The 25085-nt window shown below is 38.2% G+C and overlaps 1 protein-coding gene across 1 annotated transcript in view; it reads right to left on the bottom strand.

Moving 5' to 3' along the window:
* DNAH14 (dynein axonemal heavy chain 14) overlaps positions 1–25085 on the bottom strand; it is a 604313-nt gene that overhangs the window by 204632 nt on the left and 374596 nt on the right. Inside the window, exon 44 of the mRNA XM_033199195.1 lies at positions 14415–14531. Within this exon, the coding sequence (XP_033055086.1) occupies positions 14415–14531 (117 nt within the window). The remainder of the gene's footprint in view (positions 1–14414; positions 14532–25085) is intronic.

The raw sequence follows: 25085 nt of genomic DNA, 5'->3' as shown, positions 1-25085 counted from the left end.
TTTCATTAATTGTGCATATGAAAAGTACATGGCTGGCTGGATGCGGTGGCTCACGCCTGTAATCCCAACACTTTGGGAGGCCAAGGCTGGCGGATCACGAGGTCAGGAGAAACCCCTGGAATCAGGTGAAACCCTGTCTCTATTAAAAATACAAAAAATTAGACGGGCGAGGTGGCGGGCGCCTGTAGTCCCAGCTACTTGGGAGGCTGAGGCAGGTGAATGGCCTGAACCCAGGAGGCGGAGCTTGCAGTGAGCGGAGATTGTGCCACTGCGCTCCAGACTGGGCGACAGAGTGAGACTCTGTCTCAAAGAAAAAAAAAAAAAAAAAAAAAAAAAAAAGAAAGAAAGAAAGAAAGAAAGGAAGAAAAGAAAAGAAAAGTACATCATGGCTATGCAGAAATAAAATATATTAAGATTTGTTTCAGGAAAATGTAATCATGTCACAATATAGTCAATCATAAAAATTCATTAGTTCATTACTCTTAAAAGTCTTCTTATTCTGAGAAAACTCCATTGATTATGTCCAGGAGTTCCAAAATATCATATATATTGAAGAAACAGTCATTTCCACTAAGTTAAAGTCATTCTGCAAGTCACTTTCATCACCACTTTCATCACCACAGCGGACACTAGAGACAATTTTAGCAGCTTGACAGAAATTCATGGATTTCCACATTACGACAGTTTTCCAGTGGTGGATGCCCTAACCCTGGAGAGGTCAAAGCAGTGACACAGTCTGTGGTGGACTGGATGTATTCACCTAATCTTTCAGGTCCTCAAAACATAATAATTTCTGGAAAAGTCTGCACATTACAAAACAATTTAAACATACACAAATAAGCCAAAATTTTACAAGTGCCTGGGGATCACTGCTGATCTCAGAAATTATCCCTCACTCATACTCTTTCTGACTTTTTGATGTGGACAGTTAGTGCTATCAACTTTCCTCTTAAAATGCGTTGGTTGTGTCACAGAGATTCTGTCTTTACCTACTTTTTTTTTTTAAATAGCAAATGGGCTCCTTTACTTTGATTTGTAAAGGCCCTTTATATATTAAGGAAATTAGCTCTTGTAATTTGCTTGGTGTTTTATGTAAGTGCTCTATTATATTTGACTGAGCTAGTCTGTCCTCATTATTTCCTGGCTACTGTTACTCTCTTACATAACATTTCTGTATGGAATTTGGAATCAGCTTCTTTAGTCCTCACCACACCTATAGTGTGGTATGTTTATTGGAATTATCTTTACTTCATGGATTAATTTAGGAAGAATTAACCCGTTTAGGATGATAGCTTTTGTCCAAGAACATGGCATGCTTTTTTATTTCTACATCTCAGGAATGTTTCCAAGTTTACTTCATATTGATTTTGCATATTTCTCATTAAACTTAGTTTTCTGTATTTCATCTTTTAAAAAATTTTGCTTTTGCCATTTTATTTTATTTTTTAATGCTTTTAAAATTTTCTTATTTTATTTATTTATTTTCTTACCCAATCCTGCTGCAGTTGACCCCAAATCCATCCCACAGAAGCAATGCCAATCTTGTAATGTTCACTTCCGGCTTTCCACCTTACTCCAGCAGCCACTGCAGTAACTTCTGGATGACCAACACATGTGCACTAATTCTCTCTGTTTTTGACACTTTAAGTAAGATCTTTTCTTTAATTGATTACATTGTAACTGGTTGTTGTTTGTATATATGTGGAATCATTATTTTTATATATTGTTTTGTAATTAGACTAAAACTAAATTCTCTTATTGCTTATAGTAGTTTTAAGTTGATCCTTTGGTTTTCCAGATATTTTATTATAACTTCTGCAAATAATTAAAATTTAACCACTTATTTTCCAAATTTCTATCTCTAATTCCTCTTTTTAATTGCATTGGCTCGTATATACAAAACAGCATTGAATTAAAAAGTGGATTTTAATGGTAATGCTTCAAGTATTTCCCCTTAAGTAGACTCTGCTGTTGTTATCGAACTTTTAACTTCTGTTGTATATTTCATTTCTAGAAGGTCTCCTTGGTTCTTTTTCAAATTGTGTCAGTTTTTAATAGTTTCTCATGCATTTCTGGTATTTTCTATCTTTCTTTTTAATTCTTTAAAAATGGTAAGCGTGGCTGTCTGAGAATATATACCTTTATTCAAGTCATCCAAGTCTCATTAATTTGTGGCTGCAATCTTGTTTCTGCTAATTATCTTTAAAGGGGCATTACATTTGAAAATATTATTTGTTAGAATAATATAAAGTGTAGTATAATAGTTCCACTCTATAGAAAGTGTGTTCATTGGCTTCTAACTGGATGCTGGGAGACTACTCAGGGATTCCCTTAATCCCAATTCAAGACTGGAGGTTCCTTAGATGATGTAGGATAATGTATCTGGCCTCAGATTATGGGTACCTGGATATGTAAGGGCTGGTTTAATCCAGTTTACCTTCACATAGAGAGTGTAGCTCTTCATTAACCCAGATTAAATTATATGTGTATGTGTAGGTGAGAAAGGAGTGGAGGGAAGGAAGCTTTGATTTCTGTCATCCTTAATCCTTGAATAGCAAACCTAATGACACAATGAGTTGATTGATTCAACCAAAATCACATGTAATTCTTTAAACGGATATTGTAGCCTCAATAATTTCTATAAAGGACAACTTTTAGCACTCCTAGTTGTGGATTGAACATTACTACAAAATTCACATTTAAACTCCTCAAACATTAGTAGAAATCAAAATAAAACACACAAATCTTAATCTGTAAGCAAATGTTTCCTTCCAATAACTACCACCCCATGATAGCAAGAAAGAGAATTCTGTGTCATGATCTGTCATGTCAGTACTCAATACTGGTATTTATATATCAACATCTTATAAACTCTTAGAGTACAGATTCCAGAAGAGAGAGCCTGAATTTTTTCCCCTTTCAGTTAGTTTCCGGTGCAAACAACTACACCAAAAGATCTTGTCTAAACATAGTTCTGACCACTTTATTCTTTGTTTCCTATACTCAGTAGTGGTTACCATGAGGCCATTTGAAATGATAGGTTTAGGTGGGTAGGCAATACCTCAATTTGCCCTTTGTTTTTGAGTTGGCTACCTAGTAGACAGTATCCAATGTGAGGCCCTGGAGAAAAACTTAGGTCCACAGTCTTCCTTTTGATGTTTGGGGGATAGAAACAGTTAACATTTTTGAAACTATGAGAGCCCAATATACCCGACTCTCAGTTTTAGATTGTAGGCTTCAGGTAGAGAGAATCTCCCTTGCCTGAGCTCTATTATCTTTCATTTTTGCTTAAAAACTAGTTAGCTTTTATCTAAATTCATCCCTCTCTTATTGAAATTCAGTAAAAGTGACAAAAAGTAGCCAATTCACACCAACGTTTTGATCTTCCAGCCATTTTCTCTAGAGTTACAGCACATGGTCTGTCTCCAAGATATTACAGCTAACAATGTTGCCAGTTTTTTGGCTATGGCATATAAAGGATCACCTGTATTCATCTGCAACACTGTGTCTTCATTGCCCAGCATCTGACTTTTAAGTCAATGTCAGGTATTTCAGGATTTTTTATGTGATTGTGTCATTTCTAGCTACTGAAATGTGTGTGTATATATATATTATACTTTAAGTTCTGGGGTACATGTGCACAACGTGCAGGTTTGTTACATATGTATACATGTGTCATGTTGGTGTGCTGCACCCATTAACTCGTCATTTACATTAGGTATATCTCCTAATGCTATTCCTACCCATCTACCCCATCCCTACAGTAGGACCTGGTGTGTGATGTTCCACTTCCTGTGTCCAAGTGATCTCATTGTTCAATTCGCACCTATGAGTGAGAACATGCGGTGTTTGGTTTTCTGTTCTTGTGATAGTTTGCTAAGAATGATGGTTTCCGGCTGCATCCATGTCCTTACAAAGGACGCAAACTCATCCTTTTTTATGACTGCATAGTATTCTGCTTTCATTTCGTTATGTACCCAGTAGTCATTCAGGAGCAGGTTGTTCAGTTTCTATGTAGTTGAGCGGTTTTGATTGAGTTTCTCAGTCCTCAGTTCTATTTTGATTGCACTGTGGTCTGAGAGACAGTTTGTTATAATTTCTGTTCTTGTACATTTTCTGAGGAGTGCTTTACTTCCAATTATGTGGTCAATTTTGGAATAAGTGCGATGTGGTGCTGAGAAGAATGTATATTCTGTTGATTTGGGGTGGAGAGTTCTGTAGATGTCTATTAGGTCCGCTTGGTGCAGAGATGAGTTCAATTCCTGGATATCCTTGTTAACTTTCTGTCTCGTTGATCTGTCTAATGTTGACAGTGGAGTGTTGAAGTCTCCCATTATTATTGTATGGGAGTCTAAGTCTCTTTGTAGGTCTCTAAGGACTTGCTTTATGAATCTGGGTGCTCCTGTATTGGGTGCATAGATATTTAGGAGAGTTAGCTCTTCCTGTTGAATTGATCCCTTTACCATTATGTCATGGCCTTCTTTGTCTCTTTTGATCTTTGATGGTTTAAAGTCTGTTTTATCAGAGACTAGGATTGCAACCCCTGCTTTTTTTTGTTCTCCATTTGCTTGGTAGATCTTCCTCCATCCCTTTATTTTGAGCCTATGTATGTCTCTGCATGTGAGATGGTCTCCTGAATACAGCAGACTGATGGGTCTTGACTCTTTATCCAGTTTGCCAGTCTGTGTCTTTTAATTGGAGCATTTAGTCCATTGACATTTAAGGTTCATATTGTTATGTGTGAACTTGATCCTGTCATTATGATATTCACTGGTTATTTTGCTCGTTAGTTGATGCAGTTTCTTCCTATCCTCGATGGTCTTTACATTTTGGCATGTTTTTGCAATGGCTGGTACCAGTTGTTCCTTTCCATGTTTAGGGCTTCCTTCAGGGTCTCTTGTAAGGCAGGCCTGGTGGTGACAAAATCTCTAAGCATTTGCTTATCTGTAAAGGATTTTATTTCTCCTCCACTGATGAAGCTTAGGTTGGCTGTATATGAAATTCTGGGTTGAAAATTCCTTTCTTTAAGAACGTTGAATATTGGCCCCCACTCTCTTCTGGCTTTTAGAGTTTCTGCCAAGAGGTCTGCTGTTATTCTGATGGGCTTCCCTTTGTGGGTAACCCGACCTTTCTCTCTGGCTGCCCTTAAGATTTTTTCCTTCATTTCAACTTTGGTGAATCTGGCAATTATGTGTCTTGGAGTTGCTCTTCTGGAGGAGTATCTTTGTGGCGTTCTCTGTATTTCCTGAATTTGAATGTTGGCCTGCCCTACTAGGTTGGGGAAGTTCTCCTGGATGATATCCTGAAGAGTGTTTTCCAACTTGGTTCCATTTTCCCCCTCACTTTCAGGCACCCGAATCAGACGTAGATTTGGTCTTTTTACGTAATCCGATACTTCTTGCAGGCTTTGTTCATTTCTTTTTCTTCTTTTTTCTTTTGGTTTCTCTTCTCGCTTCATTTCATTCATTTGATCCTCAATCGCTGATACTCTTTCTTCCAGTTGATCAAGTCGGTTACGGAAGCTTGTGCATTTGTCACGTATTTCTCGTGTCATGGTTTTCATCTCTGTCATTTCGTTTATGATCTTCTCTGCATTAATTAGTCTAGCTGTCAATTCTTCCACTCTTTTTTCAAGATTTTTAGTTTCTTTGCGCTGGGTACGTAATTCCTCCTTCAGCTCTGAGAGGTTTGATGGACTGAAGCCTTCTTCTCTCATCTCGTCAAAGTCATTCTCTGACCAGCTTTTATCCATTGCTGGCGATGGGCTGCGCTCCTTTGCAGGGGGAGATGCACTCTTATTTTTTGAATTTCCAGCTTTTCTGCCCTGCTTCTTCCCCATCTTTGTGGTTTTATCTGCCTCTGGTCTTTGATGATGGTGACGTACTGATGGGGTTTTGGTATAGGTGTCCTTCCTGTTTGATAGTTTTCCATCTGACAGTCAGAAGGACTCTCTTTTGGTCTGTTGGAGATTGCTTGAGGTCCACTCCAGACCGTTTGCCTGGGTATCAGCAGCAGAGGTTGCTGAAGATAGAATATTGCTGAACAGCGAGTGTACCTGTCTGATTCTTTCTTTGGAAGTTTCCTCTCAGGGGTGACTCCACCCTGTGAGGTGTGGGGTGTCAGACTGCCCCTAGTGGGGGATGTCTCCTAGCTAGGCTACTCAGGGGTCAGGGACCCACCTGAGCAGACAGTCTGTCCGTTCTCAGATCTCAACCTCCGCGTTAGGAGATCCACGGCTCTCCCCAAAGCTGTCAGACAGAGTCTTTCGCGTCTGCACCGGCCCCCGCTCTTTCCCCTATTGGACTGCAGCTGTGCGCTGTCCGCAGGGGTAGAGTCTACAGAGACAGGCAGGCTTCCTTGAGCTGCTGTGAGCTCCACCCAGTTCGAGCTTCCCAGTGGCTTTGTTTACCTACTTAAGCCTCAGCAATGGCGGGCACCCCTCCCCCAGCCTCGCTGCTGCCTTGCAGATAGATCGCCGCAGACGGCTGTGTTAGCAGTGAGGGAGGCTCTGTGGGCGTGGGACCCTCCCGGCCAGGTGTGGGATATATTCTCCTGGTGTGCCTGTTTCCTTAAAGCTCAGTATTGGGGTGGGAGTTACCCGATTTTCCAGGTGTTGTGTGTCTCAGTTCCCCTGGCTAGGAAAAGGGATTTCCTTCCCCCTTGCGCTTCCAGGTGAGGCGATGCCTCGCCCTGCTTCAGCTCTCGCTGGTCGGGCTGCAGCAGCTGACCAGCACCGATTGTCCGACACTCCCTTGAGAGATGACCCCAGTAACTCAGTTGAAAATGCAGAAATCACCGGTCTTCTGTGTCGCTCGCGCTGGGAGTTGGAGACTGGAGCTGTTCCTATTCGGCCATCTTGCTCCGCCCCCCGTGTGTCACATTTTCTTAATCCAGTCTGTCACTGATGGACATTTGGGTTGATTCCAGGTCTTTGCTATTGTGAATAGTGCCACAATAAACATACGTGTGCATGTGTCTTTATAGCAGCATGACTTATAATCCTTTGGTTATATACCCAGTAGTGGGATGGCTGGGTCATATGGTACATCTAGTTCTAGATCTTTGAGGAATCTCCACACTGTTTTCCACAATGGTTGAGCTAGTTTACAGTTCCACCAACAGTGTAAAAGTGTTCCTATTTCTCCACATCCTCTCCAGCACCTGTTGTTTCCTGACTTCTTAATGATTGCCATTCTAACTGGTGTGAGATGGTATCTCATTGTGGTTTTGATTTGCATTTCTCTGATGGCCAGTGATGATGAGCATTTTTTCATGTGTCTGTTGGCTGTATGAAGGTCTTCTTTTGAGAAGTGTCTGTTCATATCCTTTGCCCACTTTTTGATGGGTTTTTTTTTCTTGTAAATTTGATTGAGTTCTTTGTAGGTTCTGGATATTAGCCCTTTGTCAGATGAGTAGACTGCAAAAATGTTCTCCCATTCTGTAGGTTGGCTGTTCACTCTTATGGTAGTTTCTTTTGCTGTGCAGTAGCTCTTTAGTTTAATTAGATCCCATATGTCATTTTGGCATTTGTTGCCATTGCTTTTGGTGTTTTAGACATAAAGTCCTTGCCCATGCCTATGTCCTGAATGGTATTGCCTAGGTTTTCTTCTAGCGTCTTTATGGTTTTAGGTCTAACATTTACGTCTCTAATCCATCTTAAATTAATTTTCATATAAGGAATAAGGAAACGATCCAGTTTCAGCTTTCTACTTATTGCTAGCCATTTTCCCAGCACCATTTATTAAATAGGGAATACTTTCCCCATTTCTTGTTTCTCTCGGGTTTGTCAAAGACCAGATGGCTGTAGACGTGTGGTAATATTTCTGAGGGCTCTGATCTGTTCCATTGGTCTATATCTCTGTTTTGGTACCAGTACCATGCTCTTTTGGTTACTGTAGCCTTGTAGTATAGTTTGAAGTCAGGTAGCGTAATGCCTCCAGCTTTGTTCTTTTGGCTTAAGATTGTCTTGGCAATGCGGGGTCTTTTTGACTCCATATGAACTTTAAAGCAGTTTTTTCCAATTCTGTGGAGAAACTCATTGGTAGCTTAATGGGGATGACATTGAATCTGTAAATTACCTTGGGCAGTATGGCCATTTTCACAATATTGATTCTTCCTATCCATGAGCATGGTATGTTGTTGCATTTGATCGTGTCCTCTTTTATTTTACTGTGCAATGGTTTGTGGTTCTCCTTGAAGAGGTCCTTTACATCCCTTGTAAGTTGGATTCCTAGGTACTTTATTCTCTTTGGAGCTATTGTGAATGGCAGTTCATTCATGATTGGCTCTCTGTTTGTCTGTTACTGGTGTATAAGAATGCTTGTGATTTTTGCACATTGATTTTTGTATCCTGAGACTTTGCTGAAGTTGCTTATCAGCTTAAGGAGATTTTGGGCTGAGACAATGGAGTTTTCTAAATATACAATCATGTCATCTGCAAACAGGGACAATTTGACTTCTTCTTTTCCTAACTGAATACCCTTGATTTCTTTCTCTTGCCTGATTGCCCTAGCCAGAACTTCCAACACTATGTTGAATAGGAGTGGTGAGAGAGGGGACCCCGGCTTGTGCCAGTTTTCAAAGGGAATGCTTCCAGTTTTTCCCCTTCAGTATGATATTGGCTGTGGGTTTGTCATAAATAGCTCTTATTATTTTAGATATGTTCCATCAATACCGAATTTTTTGAGAGTTTTTAGCATGAAGGGCTGTTGAATTTTGTCAAAGGCCTTTTCTGTATCTGTTGAGATAATCATGTGGTTTTTGTCTTTGGTTCTGTTTATATGCTGGATTATGTTTATTAATTTGTGTATGTTGAACCAGCCTTGCATCCGAGGGATGAAGCCCACTTGATCATGGTGGATAGCTTTTTGATGTGCTGCTGGATTCTGTTTGCCAGTATTTTATTGAGGATTTTTGCATCCATGTTCATCAGGGATATTAGCCTAAAATTCTTTTTTTGTTGTATCCTTGTCAGGCTTTGGTATCAGGATGATTTTGGCCTCATAAAATGAGTTAGGGAGGATTCCCTCTTTTTCTATTGATTGGAATAGTTTCAGAAGGAATGGTACCAACTCCTCCTTGTACCTCCGGTAGAGGTCGGCTGTGAATCCGTGTGGTCCTGGACTTATTTTGCTTGGTAGGCTATTAATTACTGCCTCAATTTCAGAGCCTGCTATTGGTCTATTCAGGGATTCAACTTCTTCCTGGTTTAGTCTTGAGAGAGTGTAAGTGTTCAGGAAATTATCCATTTCTTCTAGGTTTTCAAGTTTATTTGGGTAGAGGTGTTTATAGTATTCTCTGATGGTAGTTTGTATTTCTGTGGGGTTGGTGATGATATCCCCTTTATCATTTTTTATTGCATCTATTTGATTCATCTCTCTTTTCTTCTTTATTAGTCTTGCTAGTGGTCTATCAATTTTGTTGATCTTTTCAAAAAACCAACTCCTGGATTCATTGATTTTTTGGAGGGTTTTTTGTGTCTCTATCTCCTTCGGTTTTGCTCTGATCTTAGTTATTTCTTGCCTTCTGCTAGCTTTTGAACATGTTTGCTCTTGCTTCTCCAGTTCTTTTAATTGTGATATTAGGGTGTCAATTTTAGATCTTTCCTGCTTTCTCTTGTGGGCATTTAGTGCTATAAATTTCCCTCTACACACTTCTTTAAATGTGTCCCAGAGATTCTGGTATGTTGTATCTTTGTTCTCATTGGTTTCAAAGAACATCTTTATTTCTGCCTTCATTTCATTATGTACCCAGTAGTCATTGAGGAGCAGGTTGTTCAGTTTCCATGTAGTTAAGCAGTTTTGATTGAGTTTCTTAGTCCTGAGTTCTAGTTTAATTGCACTGTGGTCTGAGAGACAGTTTGTTATAATTTCTGTTCTTGTACATTTGCTGAGGAGTGCTTTACTTCCAACTATGTCGTCAATGTTGGAATATGTGTGAAGTGGTGCTGAGAAGAATGTATATTCTGTTGATTTGGGGTGGAGAGTTCTCTAGATGTCTATTAAGTTTGCTTGGTGCAGAGTTGAGTTCAATTCCTCAATATCCTTGCTAACTTTCTGTCTCGTTGATCTGTCTAATGTTGACAGTGGGGTGTTAAAGGCTCCCATTATTATTGTATGGGAGTCTAAGTCTCTTTGTAAGCCTCTAAGGACTTGCTTTATCAATCTGGGTGCTCCTGTTTTGGGTGCATACATATTTAGGATAGTTAGCTCTTGCTGATGAATTGATCCCTTTACCATTATGTCATGGCCTTCTTTGTCTCTTTTGATCTTTGCTGGTTTAAAGTCTGTTTTATCAGAGACTAGGATTGCAACCCCTGCTTTTTTTTGTTTTCCGTTTGCTTGGCAGATCTTCCTCCATCCCTTTATTTTGAGCCTATGTGTGTCTCTGCATGTGAGATGAGTCTCCTGAATACAGCAAACTGATGGGTCTTAACTCTTTATCCAATTTGCCAGTCTGTGTCTTTTAATTGGAGCATTTAGTCCATTTACATTTAAGGTTAATATTGTTATGTGTGAACTTGATCCTGTCATTATGATATTAGCTGGTTATTTTGCTCACTAGTTGGTGCAGTTTCTTGCTAGCAACAATGGACTTTACATTTGACATGTTTTTGCAATGGCTGGTACCTGTTCTTCCTTTCCATGTTTAGTGCTTCCTTCAGGATCTCTTGTAGGGCAGGCCTGGTGGTGACAAAATCTCTAAGCATTTGCTTATCTGTAAAGGATTTTATTTCTCCTTCACTGATGAAACTTAGTTTGGTGGATATGAAATTCTGGACTGACAATTCTTTTCTTTAAGAATGTTGAATATTGGCCCCCACTCTCTTCTGGCTTGGAGAGTTTCTGCCGAGGCATCTGCTGTTAGTCTGATGGGCTTCTCTTTGTGGGTAACCCGACCTTTCTCTCTGGCTGCCCTTAAGATTTTTTCCTTCATTTTAACTTTGGTGAATCTGACAATTATGTGTCTTGGAGTTGCTCTTCTCGAGGAGTATCTTTGTGGCATTCTCTGTATTTCCTGAATTTGCATGTTGGCCTGCCTTACTAGGTTGGGGAAGTTCTCCTGGATGATATCCTGAAGAGTGTTTTCCAACTTGGTTCCATTTTCCCTCTCACTTTTAGGCACACCAATTAGGCCTAGATTTGTTTTTTTCACATAATCCCATACTTCTTAGAGGCTTTGTTCATTTCTTTTTGCTCTTTTTCTCCACACTTCTCTTCTTGCTTCATTTCATTCATTTGATGTTCAATCATTGACACTCTTTCTTCCAGTTGATTGAGTTGGTTACTGAAGCTTGTGCATTTGTCATGTATTTCTCGTGTTATGGTTTTCATCTCTATCAGTTCTTTTGAGGTCTTCTCTGCATTGATTATTCTAGTTATCCATTCATCCATTCTTTTTTCAAGGTTTTAGTTTCTTTGCGCTGGTTATGTAGTTCTTCCTTTAGCTCTGAGAAGTTTGATCGACTGAAGCCTTCTCTCAACTTATCAAAGTCATTCTCCATCCAGCTTCGTTCCATTGCTGGTGATGAGCTGCATTCCTTTGGAGGGAGAGATGCGCTCTGATTTTTTGAATTTCCAGCTTTTCTGCACTGCTTTTCCTCCATCTTTTTGGTTTTAGCTGCCTTTGGTTTTTGATTATGGTGATGTACTGATGGGGTTTTGGTGTGGGTGTCCTTTCTATTTGTTAGTTTTCCTTCTAACAGTCAGGACCCTCAGCTGTAGGTCTGTTAGAGATTGCTTGAGGTCCACTCCAGACCCTGTTTGCCTGGGTATCAGCAGCAGGGGCTGCAGAAGATAGAATATTGCTGAACAACGAGTGCTGCTGTCTGATGCTTGCTCTGGAAGCTTCCTCTCAGGGGTGTACCCCACCGTGTGAGGTGTGAGGTGTCAGTCTGCACCTAGTGGGGGATGTCTCCCAGTTAGGCTACTCAGGGGTCAAGGACCCACTTGAGCAGGCAGTCTGTCCGTTCTCAGATTTCAACCTCTGTGCTGGGAGATCCACTGCTCTCTTCAAAGCTATCAGACATTTTCTCTTCTTGTGATAGTTTGCTAAGAATGATGGTTTCCAGCTGCATCCATGTCCCTACAAAGGACGCACACTCATCCTTTTTGATGGCTGCATAGTATTCCATGGTGTATATGTGCCACATTTTCTTAATCCAGTCTGTCACTGATGGACATTTGGGTTGATTCCAAGTCTTTGCTATTGTGAATAGTGCCTCAATAAACAAACGTGTGCATGAAAACCAAACACCGCATGTTCTCACTCATAGGTGGGAACTGAACAATGAGATCACTTGGACTCGGGAAGGGGAACATCACACACTGGGGCCTATCATGGGGAGGGGGGAGGAGGGAGGGATTGCATTGGGGAGTTATACATGATATAAACGTCATGCACATGTACCCTAGAACTTAAAGTATAATTAAAAAAAAATTAAAAAAAAAAAAAAAAAAAGCTATCAGACAGGGGCATTTACCTCTACCGAGGTTTCTGCTGCTTTTTGTTTAGGTATTCCCTGTCCCCAGAGCTGAAATGTGTATTAATTATGATACAAGTTCTATCTGCTTTAACAAAGATCCAAATATAACCATAGCTTTTAAAGGTGGAATTTGATTCCTCTCTTATGTAACAGCCCATGGTCTACATGTCAGCTCCACAGTGTTAGGAATCCAGGATTCTTTTATCTTTTTTCCTGCCATCCTTAGCCTGCACTTTCCATATCTAGGTTCTTGGTGGTTGCTTCAGGTCTCACCACCACATCTCAGGAGCAAGAAGGGGGAGAAAAAATTGGAGAACATGTGTACATTCCTTTCTTTTTAATTGTATAATCTGGAATTTGCATGATTCACCTCTAGTCACATCCTACTGTATACAATCTGGTCACATAACCACATCTCTCTACAAGGGAGGTTTAGCTGAATGATGAAGTGTGTAGATGAATCTTCCAATGATAGAGAAACAGGAAAGAATAGAGATGGGAGTGACAAGTAGCAGTGAATGCCACACAGGGTATTGATGCAAGAGGTAACATTAATATTTAACTTTTTCATCATTTTCCTTTATATTTTCCTACCTTGCTATTAAGGAAAGAACCACTTATATGTTTCTCTATAATCCCACACAACAAACAGGGTAAGCGTATTAGAAAATAGATTGATTAATATGTCTGGAATGAATAAAGAAATTAATGAATGTTGGGTGACCTTCAAAACACATCTTCTGATAATAATAGATTAGGATTACTCTTTATAAGTAAAGTAATATAAGAAAAAAATCCTACTCAACCAGAAAAGGAGACTTTTGAAGCACATCTAGGATGTCCAAACAATTTATCATATTGTGGTTTACCATTAAAAAAATTACATGGTGACATTTAAATTCTTGTTATACGTTTGGGTTTGAAAGCCAGGGAATGTTTTAGCTACTTCTAAGCTTTTTGCCTGCAATTAGAGTAAGTGGCAACCAGAGGAAGTAATGTTTTAGATTTGGAGAAAACAGCTCTGGTTTCCCATGTGAGTGGTATACAAAGATGTGGAGTCACATGCTAAGGATATTCAGTTATACTTTTCTATATAGTGGTAAAAAGCTAAGGCTCTGAGTCAGTATCAGCACTAACATATGAAATACAATTTACAGCTTGTAAACAAATATGACTGCCCATGAATATTTATTGCAACAAATATTGAATAAAATAGTCTTGGCACTTCCAATGAAAATAAATGTAGAGTTAAAACTCTCTGGATGCTTTAGCATTCTGATAGCTCTGGTTGTTTGCTGTCAAAAGTTCTTACAACCAACTCTGAAATTCTTTTATGAGAGAAATCTGACTTCAAAGCAATTCGATTTGTATTTATTAAATTTCTAATATTTGCAAGAACTCTAAAGAGGCTTGATTATTAGATTCCTGCCTCTGCCTCAAATGTCTACCAAGCTCTAAAAGCGCAACAAGTTTCTTTTTTCTGCTATCTGTAGACACAGAAGATTGGGAATAAAAACAATTTAGCATATATGGATATTTGTGAAACTATGATTATTCTTTTCTAATTAGCATTTTCATTTATAATGAAGTGTAACTTTTCACACAAATGTTTTTCACATTTTACAAGTAGTCCTTTCCATTTTCTTGTCTCAATAATTACAGCTAATTGAAATAGATAGTGCTCCTAGGAAGACTTTCAATGTGCTACAGTTTTACAATGTGCATTTGATTCAATAAAATATATTCTAACTTTCTCAGAAAGTAATATTCAAAGGTTATGTTTTTAAAGATGTATTTTATAAACATAGATCTAAACTGGTCTCTACACAAACTTATATTAATCCTCAAAGTTGCTGATATAATTACTTTTATAAATAGAGTATTCCCAATTTTCTAAAGTTACAAGTATGATTCTCATAATTATTCTTACCTCTTTGAATTAGTGTCTGGTCATTAGGAACTAACTCTGACCAAGGTATGAATTCACATTGCTCTATATCCACAAAATATCCAAAGATAGAATATTCACCAGTTGGTAGGTTGATGCCTACAACCGAAAATGATAAATTCAACTAAGAAAGGGGTTCAGTTATGGAATGTTTCACTAACCATGAAAACTCTCTCTGAAAGATTTGATTGTTGAACCAGAAATAATAAGCATTCACAAAGGTTATATCCAACTATATAAAATAGGCCTGTTTTTCCCCAATCTTCAATGTATAAAACTGAAGTTTTATTAACTTCTTGTCCTCTTCATACCCAGAAAGCAAGGTGAAATATGATCTGATATTCCTTGAAATCTTACCCCAAAGTTTTGATTATTACCATGTGTTTGGATGCAGTTAAATGCCAGTAACATACTGATTGTGGTCAAACCAATATATCAGAGAACTTTGTTATTTGTAAATCACACTTGTCTTTCTTTTATAAAAGTAATACATTTGCTTAGAAAATTCTTAAAATATAGAATAATAAAAGTAAACTAATTTAGCCATGGATTCACCATAAGGTAATAACAATATTAATATTTCATATATTCTTACCACTTGAATGGTAAATAAATCTTTGAAAAAGTGTGTACGCAAATTTTACCATCTAAAAATAAATTGTGTTTTCTTATTATTGTGCTTTAAGAGTTCTTTATCTATTCTGGATATATCTTTGTTTGCTATGTAATTTATATATGTTCTGTGAATCTGTGGCTTATCTTTCTATTACTTATTGTTATTCTCTTAATGGTATGTTCTTCAGAGCAAATGTTTTAATTAAATTTTTTTCTCTTATGGATTATGCTTTCGGTGTTGTACATAAGAACTCCTTGTCTACCTGAAGGATTTTTTCTTGTCCTTCTTAAGAATTTTATAATTTAGACCAGGCGTGGTGGCTTATGCCTGTAATCCCTGCCCTTTGGTAGGCCAAGGTGGGCAGATCACTTGAGGTCAGGAGTTTGAGACCAGCCTGGCCAACATGGTGGAACCCTGTCTCTACTGAAAATACAAAAATTAGCCGGGTGTGGTGACAGCTGCCTGTAATCCCAGCTACTTGGGAAGCTGAGGCAGGAAAATCACTTGAACCTGGGAGGTGGAAGTTGCAGTGAGTTGAGATCACTATAGCCTGGGCAACAAGAGCAAGACTCCATCTCAAAAAAAAGTTTATATTTTTACAATTTATATTTAGGCCTATCATCCATTTTAGTGTATAATATCAGTCTGTCAAATTCCTTTTTTTAAACATATAAATGTTCAGTTGGTCCAGTACCATTTACTGAAAAGACTATTCTATTAGTTAGCCTGGCCTGCCATAACAAAATACCATAGACTGGGTGGCTTGAACAACAGAAATTTATTTTCTGTTGTCTTTTGCATGTTCAAGTTTCCTTTTCTTCTAAGGATGCCAGTCAGATGGGATTAAGGCCACACTTCCAAGCATCTCTGTTATGGAGCTCTCACACTCCTGGCCTAATATACCTACCCTAATCACCCCAAGGCAAGTTATCAGATAGCCAGGGATGGTCCTGTTCCCCAGAACTTGCTGAAATTATTCAAACTAGCCAATCCCAAGTCCATTTACACTGCTTCATTCCTTCCTGCAGAAATCACAATAAAGGTACTTCCCCACAGTTCCCCTTTCTCCCACTGCCTTGGGACTGACCCCAGTGCTTCCCTCCTGAGTTGCCCAATGTGTCATGTTCTTTCTCTTCAGGAACCTGTGAGTATAACAAAACTGTAAAACCCTTTCCAGTTCCCTTTTCTTGAACGGAGTCTGGCCTCACCATACCTCACCCAAAGGAATATGGTAAAAACAGTATGCCACATACAATCTCTGTTGTATATTCTCCTTTATTTTCCTTTACAAATCCCTTAAAAATATAAAAATCATTCTTAGCTTACAGGCTGTACAGAAGTAGGCTACAAGCTGGAATTGCCTTACAGGTTGTAGTATGCTAATCCCTGGTTTAACTAAGTGTCCATGCCTTTATTATATAGCATTAGTCATTAGAGAAATGCAGATTAAAAACACAGTAAGATACACTTCATACCCACTGGAATGGCTATACTAAATGAGAAAGACAATGACAAATTGCCTCCAAATGTTGGGGAGGATTTGGAGAACAGGAACCCTAATATATTGGTGGAATATAGACTAGTGCTGTCATTTTGGAAAAAAGTTTGGTTAAAAAATTAAACCTAAAACTACCACAATATGACCCAGCAATTCTTGTCTTAGGCATCTATCCAAGAGAAATGAAAACATATGTCCATAGAAAGACTTGCATATGATGCATAAAAGCATTATCCATAATAGCTCAAAACTTTAAGCAATCTAAATGTCCACCAACTGGTAAATGGATAGACAAGATGTGATATATTCACAGAATGGAATATTATTCAGCAAAATTAACTACTGATAGATGATACATCATGAATGAGCCTCAAAAACACTAGGATACATGAAATAAACCAGACCCAAGAGACCATATATTGTAGGAGTTGATTTCTTAAAATGCTTATTAAGGCTTAATTTACTAAGACAGCAAATTCATTGCCTACATTTGGGGATGGGAATAAGGATTAACTGTAAATGGGCATGGAGATCATAATGGAAAGATGAAAATACTCTAAAACTGATGTGTGGTGATGGGTGCATTACTCAGTAAACTTACTAAAAAATCACTGATATATATATACTTGAAGTGGGTGAATTTGATGGTATGTAAAATATACCTCAATCAAGCTCTGTCTTCTCAGTTCAGTAAGGCCATTATGCTCTGCTTAGGTTCCCTTCCCTGGGCCATCATCTGGAAAGCTCCTCCAGGTAGACAGCTGGGGCAATCATAGGGCTCATTTCATTTACTACCTGGGGCAAGGCCATGATTTATTACTGTCCATCCCAAATAAATGAGGATACTTCTTGTTTTCCTTCTTGATAGGGACTGAAAATGTATTCACCAGGTCAAGAACACATACCAAATGCCAGAGATTGAGATGGCCTACTCTGGTAAAAATAGCTGCCAATGCGACTGGGATTACTATTTGTTTAAGATTATTATAGTCCACCATCACCCACCTTGATCCATCTTTTTTATTTCAAAAGATCAGGTTAGTGAATTAAGTAGGAATATAATGGATAACTCACACCTGCATCTTTGAAGACCTGAGGATGTCATTGATATCTGCCATTTCTTCCAGGATGCAGTATTGCTTTGAGGTCTGTGGACTGAGAATTGGCTGTGGGAGGGGCTTTCATTTGGCTTCTCATGCCATTATAAATCTTATTCCACAGGTCATGAAATTAAGGTGAAGCTGTTTGCCAGTGCTAAGTATATCTATTCTGATTACACACCCAGGTGCCGGGGAAATGAGCACTGGATGAGTCCGTGAACAAACTACAATGGAGTTGTACCAGGACCTTATCATCTTTCCTCTATAAGCCCCCACTCTAATAGAGGGAACATGACGTTCTTTTGGTTCTACAGGTGTAGCTATTAGCTCAAATCCTGTATCCAACTATCCTTCAAAGAACTGCCATTCCCCTTTACCCCAGTTATAGTAACTCTAATAAATGACTTTAGGTTCCTATTTGTTATGTCATTGCAGGTACTTCCTCAAGTTGAACTGCCTTTTCCTTCCTGAGATCTGAGTGCTAGGGGTGCTCATTGTTATTGGGTGTCACTCTTCTAGGCTCTGTCAGCACAGAGCTAAGAAATATATGTACATATACTGACCCGGGTATATACTGTGTTTTCTTTTGGTTTGTATTTGCATTACATATAATTATTAATTACCTTATTCTAAACATTTCTGTGTGCTTCAAATTAACTTATTATATTTATACGTTTTTCTAACAAATCTAAGGTTATCTGATATTTCTACACTATTCTCAAACACAACAAAGACCTTAGCACACTTCCACTACATATTGAACACCCCCCTTCCCCCTCTTCCATCTTGTTTTGTGTATAATTTTGATTTTATCTTTTTAATAAAAAGTTAGTTTATAATCAATAGTTTTATCAGTCTATTGATCTATATTACCAAGTTCTATGCTCATCATTATTCTTATATTGGTCACTATCCCACTGTATATATTAGTCTTCTTGCTGAAGTACATCCTTTATTTTTTTATTTTTTATTTTTTTATTATACTTTAAGTTCTAGAGTACATGTGCATAACGTGCAGGTTTGTTACATATGGATACTTGTGCCATGTTGGTGTGCTGCACCCATCAACTCGTCAGCACCCATCAATTCATCATTTATATCAGGTATAACTCCCAATGCAATCCCTCCCCCCTCCCCCCTCCATGATAGGCCCCAGTGTGTGATGTTCCCCTTCCCGAGTCCAAGTGATCTCATTGTTCAATTCCCACCTATGAGTGAGAACATGCGGTGTTTGGTTTTCTGTTCTTGTGTTAGTTTGCTAAGAATGATGGTTTCCAGCTGCATTCATGTCCCTACAAAGGACGCAAACTCATCCTTTTTTATGGCTGCATAGTATTCCATGGTGTATATGTGCCACATTTTCTTAATCCAGTCTGTCACAGATGGACATTTGGGTTGATTCCAAGTTTTTGCTATTGTGAATAGTGCCGCAATAAACATACGTGTGCATGTGTCTTTATAGCAGCATGATTTCATCCTTTAATACTTCTTTTGTACATGAGTTATAGGTGTTTGACGATTTCAGTCTTCATATGTCTGAATGGATCTTTATTTTGGTGTTATTCTTAAATGATAGCTTCTAAGGATAAAAATTTAGGTTCCTTCATCCGTTTGAAGATATTATTACCTTATCTTCTGATCTCTATTGTTGCTAATAAAAATTATCTTCTTCCTCTTCTTCTTCTTCTTCTTCTTCTTATTGAGATGGAATCTTGCTCTGTCACCCAGGCTGGAGTGCAGTGGCATGATCTCGGCTCACCGCAAGCTCCACCTCCCAGGTTCACCCCATTCTCCTGCCTCAGCCTCTTGAGTAGTTGGGAGTACAAGTGCCCGCCACCATGCCAGGCTAATTTTTTGTATTTTCAGTAGAGATGGGGTTTCACCATGTTAGCCAGGATGGTCACAATCTCCTGACCTCGTGGTCCGCCCGCCTCAGCCTCCCAAAGTGCTGGGATTACAGGCGTGAGCCACCATGACTGGCCAAAAATTTGTCTAATTATTATTCCTTTGTAGATACTGTCTTTTATTTATAAAAACTTTATTTTTCATTGACATTTTGCAGTTTCACTATACATTGCTTAAATGTGTTTAATATCAGGATTTATGTCAATCCAGCAAATTCTCTGATATTATATCGTCAAATGTTGCTTCTCTGACATTCCCATCCAGAATGAGAGATTCTTCTGAAATCTCTTGGCAGATCCTCTATCTCATCACTGTTCTTCCATATCTTTTTCTTCTGTAGGTTTCAACTTACTAATTCTTTCTTTGATGGTGACCAGAGTGGAGTTTATCCTATTGAATTTCTCCTTTTATTTACTTTTTGATTTTTTAAATTATACTTTAAGTTCTGGAATACGTGTGCAGAATGCGCAGGTTTGTTACATAGGTATACATGAGCCATGGTGGTTTGCTGCTTCCATCAACCCGTCATCTAGGTTTTCAGCCCCACATGCATTAGGTATTTGTCCTAATGCTCTCCCTCCCCTTTCCCTTATCCCCCAATAGGCCCCAGTGTGTGATATTCCCCTCCCTGTGTCCATGTGTTCTCATTGTTCAACTCCCACGTATGAGTGAGAACATGCGGTGTTTGGTTTTCTGTTCTTGTGATAGTTTGCTAAGAATGATGGTTTCCAGCTGCATCCATGTCCCTACAAAGGACGCAAACTCATTCTTTTTTATGGCCGCATAGTATTCCATGGTGTATATGTGCCACATTTTCCTTATCCAGTCTATCATTAATGGGCATTTGGGTTCGTTCCAAGTCTTTGCTATTGTGAATAGTGCTGCAATAAACATATGTGTGCATGTTTCTTTATAGTAGAATGATTTATATTCCTCCGGGTATATACCCAGTAATGGGATTGCTGGGTCAAATGGTATCTGGTTCAAGATCCTTGAGAAATCGCCACACTGTCTTCCACAATGATTGAACTAATTTACACTCCTATCAGCAGTGTAAAAGCATTCCTATTTCTCTACATCCTCTCCAGCATCTGTTGTTTCCTGACATTTTAATGATCGTCGTTCTAACTGCAGTGAGATGGCATCTCATTGTGGTTTTGATTTTTATTCCTCTAATGACCAGTGATGAAGAACTTTTTTTCATATGTTTGTTTGCCACATAAATGTCTTCTTTTGAGAAGTGTCTGTTCATATCTTTTACCTACTTTTTGATGGGATTGCTTGTTTTTTTCTGGTAAATTTGTTTAGGTTCCGTGTAGATTCTGGATGTTAGCCCTTTATCAGATGGATAGATTGCAAAATTTTCTCCCATTTGGTAGGTTGCCTGTTCACTCTGATGAGAATTATTTCTTTTGCTGTGCAGAAGCTCTTTAGTTTAATTAGATCCCAGTTGTCAAATCTGGCTTTTGTTGCAATTGCTTTTGGTGTCATAGTCATGAAGTCTTTGCCCATGCCTATGTCCTAAATGGTATTGCCTAGGTTTTCTTCTAGGGTTTTTATGGTTTCAGGTCTTACATTTAAATCTTTAATATATCTTGAGTTAATTTTTGTATAAGATTTAAGGAAGAGGTCCAGTTTCAGTTTTCTGCATATGGCTAGCCAGTTTTCCCAACACCATTTATTAAATAGGGAATCCTTATCCCATTTTTTTTTGTGTCAGGTTTGTCAAAGATCAGATGGTTGTAGATGTGTGGTGTTATTTCTAAGGCCTCTGTTCTGTTTCAGTGGTCTGTATATCTGTTTTGGTACCAGTATCATGCTGTTTTGTTTACTGTAGCCTTGTAGTACAGTTTGAAGTCAGGTAGTGTGATGCCTCCAGCTTCGTTCTTTTTGCTTAGGATTGTCTTGGCTACATGGGCTCTTTTTTGGTTCCATATGAAATTTAAAGGAGTTTTTCCTAATTCTGTGAAGAAAGTAAATGATAGCTTGATGGGAATAGCATTGAATCTATAAATTACTTTGGGCAGTGTGGCCATTTTCACGATATTGATTCTTCCTATCCATGAGCATGGAATGTTTTTCCTTTTGTTTGTCCTCTCTTATTTCCTTGAGCAGCAGTTTGTAGTTCTCCTTGAAGAGGTCCTTCACATCCATTGTAAGGTGCATTCCTAGGTATTTTATTTTCTTTCTAGCAAATGTAAATGGGAGTTCACTCATGATTTGGGTCTCTGTTTGTCCTATTATATTATTGTCTATTATTGTCAATATATTGCCTGTATTGGTGTATAAGAATGCTTGTGATTTTGCACATTGATTTTGTGTCCTGAGACTTTTCAGAAGAGACTTAGACTCCCACACAATAATGGTGGGAAACTGTAACACCCCACTGTGAATATTAGATCAATGAGACAGAAAATTAACAAGGATATCCAGGACTTGAACTTAGCTCTGGACCAAACAAACCTAATAGACATCTACAGAACTCTCTACCTCAAATCAACAGAATATACATTCTTCTCAGCACAACATAGCACTTATTCTAAAACTGACCACATAATTGGAAGTAAAACACTCTCTCAGCAACAGCAAACACAAAAGAAAGGAAATCATAACAGTCTCTCAGACCACAAGGTAATCAAATTAGAACTCAGGATTAAGAAACTCATTCAAAACCACAAAACTACATGGAAACTGAACAACCTGCTCTGGAGTGACTACTGGGTAAATAATAAAATTAAAGCAGAAATAAATAAATGTTTTGAAACCAATGAGAACAGAAGAACATGTACCAGAATCTATGGGTCAGAGCTAAAGCAGTGTTAAGAGGGAAATTTATAGCACTAAATGCCCACATCAGAAAGCGGGAAATATCTGAAATCGACACCCTAACATCACAATTAAAAGAACTAGAGAAGCGAGAACAAACAAATTCAAAAGCTAGCAGAAGACAAGAAATAACTAAGATCAGAGGAGAACTGAAGGAGATAGAGACACAAAAAACCCTTCATAAGATCAACCATCCAGGAGCTGGTTTTTGGAAAAGATTAACAAAATAGATAGACCACTAGCCAGACTAATAAAGAAGAAAATAAATGAATCAAATAGATACAATAAAAATGATAAAGGGGATATCACCACTGGTCCCACAGAAACACAAACTACCATCAGAGATTACTATAAAAACCTCTATGCAAATAAACTAGAAAACCTATAGGAAATGGATAAATTCCTAGACACATACACCCTCCCAAGACTAAACCAGGAAGAAGATGAATCCCTGAATAGACCAGTAACAAGTTCTGAAATGGAGGCAGTAATTAATAACCTACCAACCAAAAAAAGCCTAAGACCAGACAGAGTCACATCCGAATTCTAACAGAGGTACAAAGAGGAGATGGTACTATTCCTTCTGAAACTATTCCAGACACTAGAAAAACAGGGACTCCTCCCTAGCTCATTTCATGAAGCCAGCATCATCCTAATGCCAAAACCTGGCAGAGACACAACAAAAAAAGAAAATTTCAGGCCAGTCTCCCTGATGAACATCGATGAAAAATCCTCAATAAAATACTTGCAAAATGAATCCAGCAGCACATTAAAAAGCTTATCCACGACAATCAAGTTGGCTTCATCCCTGGGATGCAAGGCTGGTTCTACATACGCAAATCAATAAACGTGATCCATCACATAAACAGAACCAGTAACAAAAACTATGTGATTATCTCAATAGATGCAGAAAAGGCCTTTAATGAATTCAACACTCCTTCATGCTAAAAAACACTCAATAAACTAGGTACTGATTGAACACATATCGAAATAGTAAGAGTATTTATGACAAACCCATAGCCAATATCATACTGAATGGGCAAAAGCTGGAAACATTCCCTTTGAAAACCAGCACAAGGCAAGAATACCCTCTTCACCACTCCTATTTAACATGGTATTGGAAGTTCTGGCCAGGGCAATCAGGCAAGAGAAAGAAATAAAGGGTATGCAGATAGGAAGAGAGGATGTCAAATTGTCTCTGTTTGCAGATGACATGATTGTATATTTAGAAAACCCCATTGTCTCAACCCCAAAATTCCTTAAGTTGATAAGACTTTCTCTTTGTAAATGACTAAATTTTTCATTTCCAGATGTCTATTTCATTCTTTTTCATAGAATTTTAAAATTTCTACTTGCTGTTCCATAATTCCTCATTTATTAAAAATGGATGTCATTCATTTATCTTTTTAGAACCCTAAACACTTACATTAAAATCTGTGTTAGGTCATAATAATTTTCCCCGAGATGAATTAATATGAGGGGCCATTTTGGTGGTATACGTCTTTAATAGATTAAGTTTTCTTTATGTGTTTTACAATTTTTTCTTGCATTGTAATTATAATTTTTTTTTGCTCTCCCTCCTTTTTTTCTTTTTCCTTATTTATACTTTGGTGGTTTTATAGTTCTATAATTGCTTCTACTTGTATTTCATTCCCTTTTTACCCTCCTATTCTAACCTACTTTTATATTGATATTTCAGATGATAAAGCAAAATTTCATATTCATTGTTTGAAGATAAGCATTCAAATATAATGAATAATTTATTAACTTGCCTTTTGGTTTATAGGGAGAGCAAACAGAGTTTTAGGTATTCTGCCTAACAATAAATTAAGGCAATATTTATCTATAGGAGTTAGAGGCATGAAGTTGAATCATTCATTACAACAAGTTAACATGCAATGCTTTTGGAAAAGGTTAATTTCCACAGGAAATAACATAGAATCTTTGCCTTCGAGATGTCTTAAATAGAACTTTTTTTTTGTTTGTTTTAACATTTTATTTTTTACATTTTATTTTTATTTTTATTATACTTTAAGTTCTAGGGTACATGTGCATGACGTTTATATCATGTATAACTCCCCAATGCAATCCCTCCCTCCTCCCCGCTCCCCATGATAGGCCCCAGTGTGTGATGTTCCCCTTCCCGAGTCCAAGTGATCTCATTGTTCAGTTCCCACCTATGAGTGAGAACATGCGGTGTTTGGTTTTCTCTTCTTGTGATAGTTGCTAAGAATGATGGTTTCCAGCTGCATCCATGTCCCTACAAAGGACGCAAACTCATCCTTTTTGATGGCTGCATAGTATTCCATGGTGTATATGTGCCACATTTTCTTAATCCAGTCTGTCACAGATGGACATTTGGGTTGATTCCAAGTCTTTGCTATTGTGAATAGTGCCGCAATAAACATACGTGTGCATGTGTCTTTGTAGTAGAGTAATTTATAATCCTTTGGGTATATACCCAGTAGTGGGATGGCTGGGTCATATGGTACATCTAGTTCTAGATCCTTGAGGAATCGCCATACTGTTTTCCATAATGGTTGAACTAGTTTACAATCCCACCAACAGTGTAAAAGTGTTCCTATTTCTCCACATCCTCTCCAACACCTGTTGTTTCCTGACTTCTTAATGATTGCCATTCTAATGTGTGAGATGGTATCTCATTGTGGTTTTGATTTGCATTTCTCTGATGGCGAGTGATGATGAGC

The sequence above is a fragment of the Trachypithecus francoisi genome, unplaced genomic scaffold (assembly GCF_009764315.1).
Source record: "Trachypithecus francoisi isolate TF-2019V2 unplaced genomic scaffold, Tfra_2.0 Lachesis_group5, whole genome shotgun sequence".
Classification (NCBI taxonomy): domain Eukaryota; kingdom Metazoa; phylum Chordata; class Mammalia; order Primates; family Cercopithecidae; genus Trachypithecus; species Trachypithecus francoisi.
The sequence above is the reverse complement of the archived record's forward strand: the minus strand, read 5'-3'. Positions and strand labels throughout refer to the sequence as shown.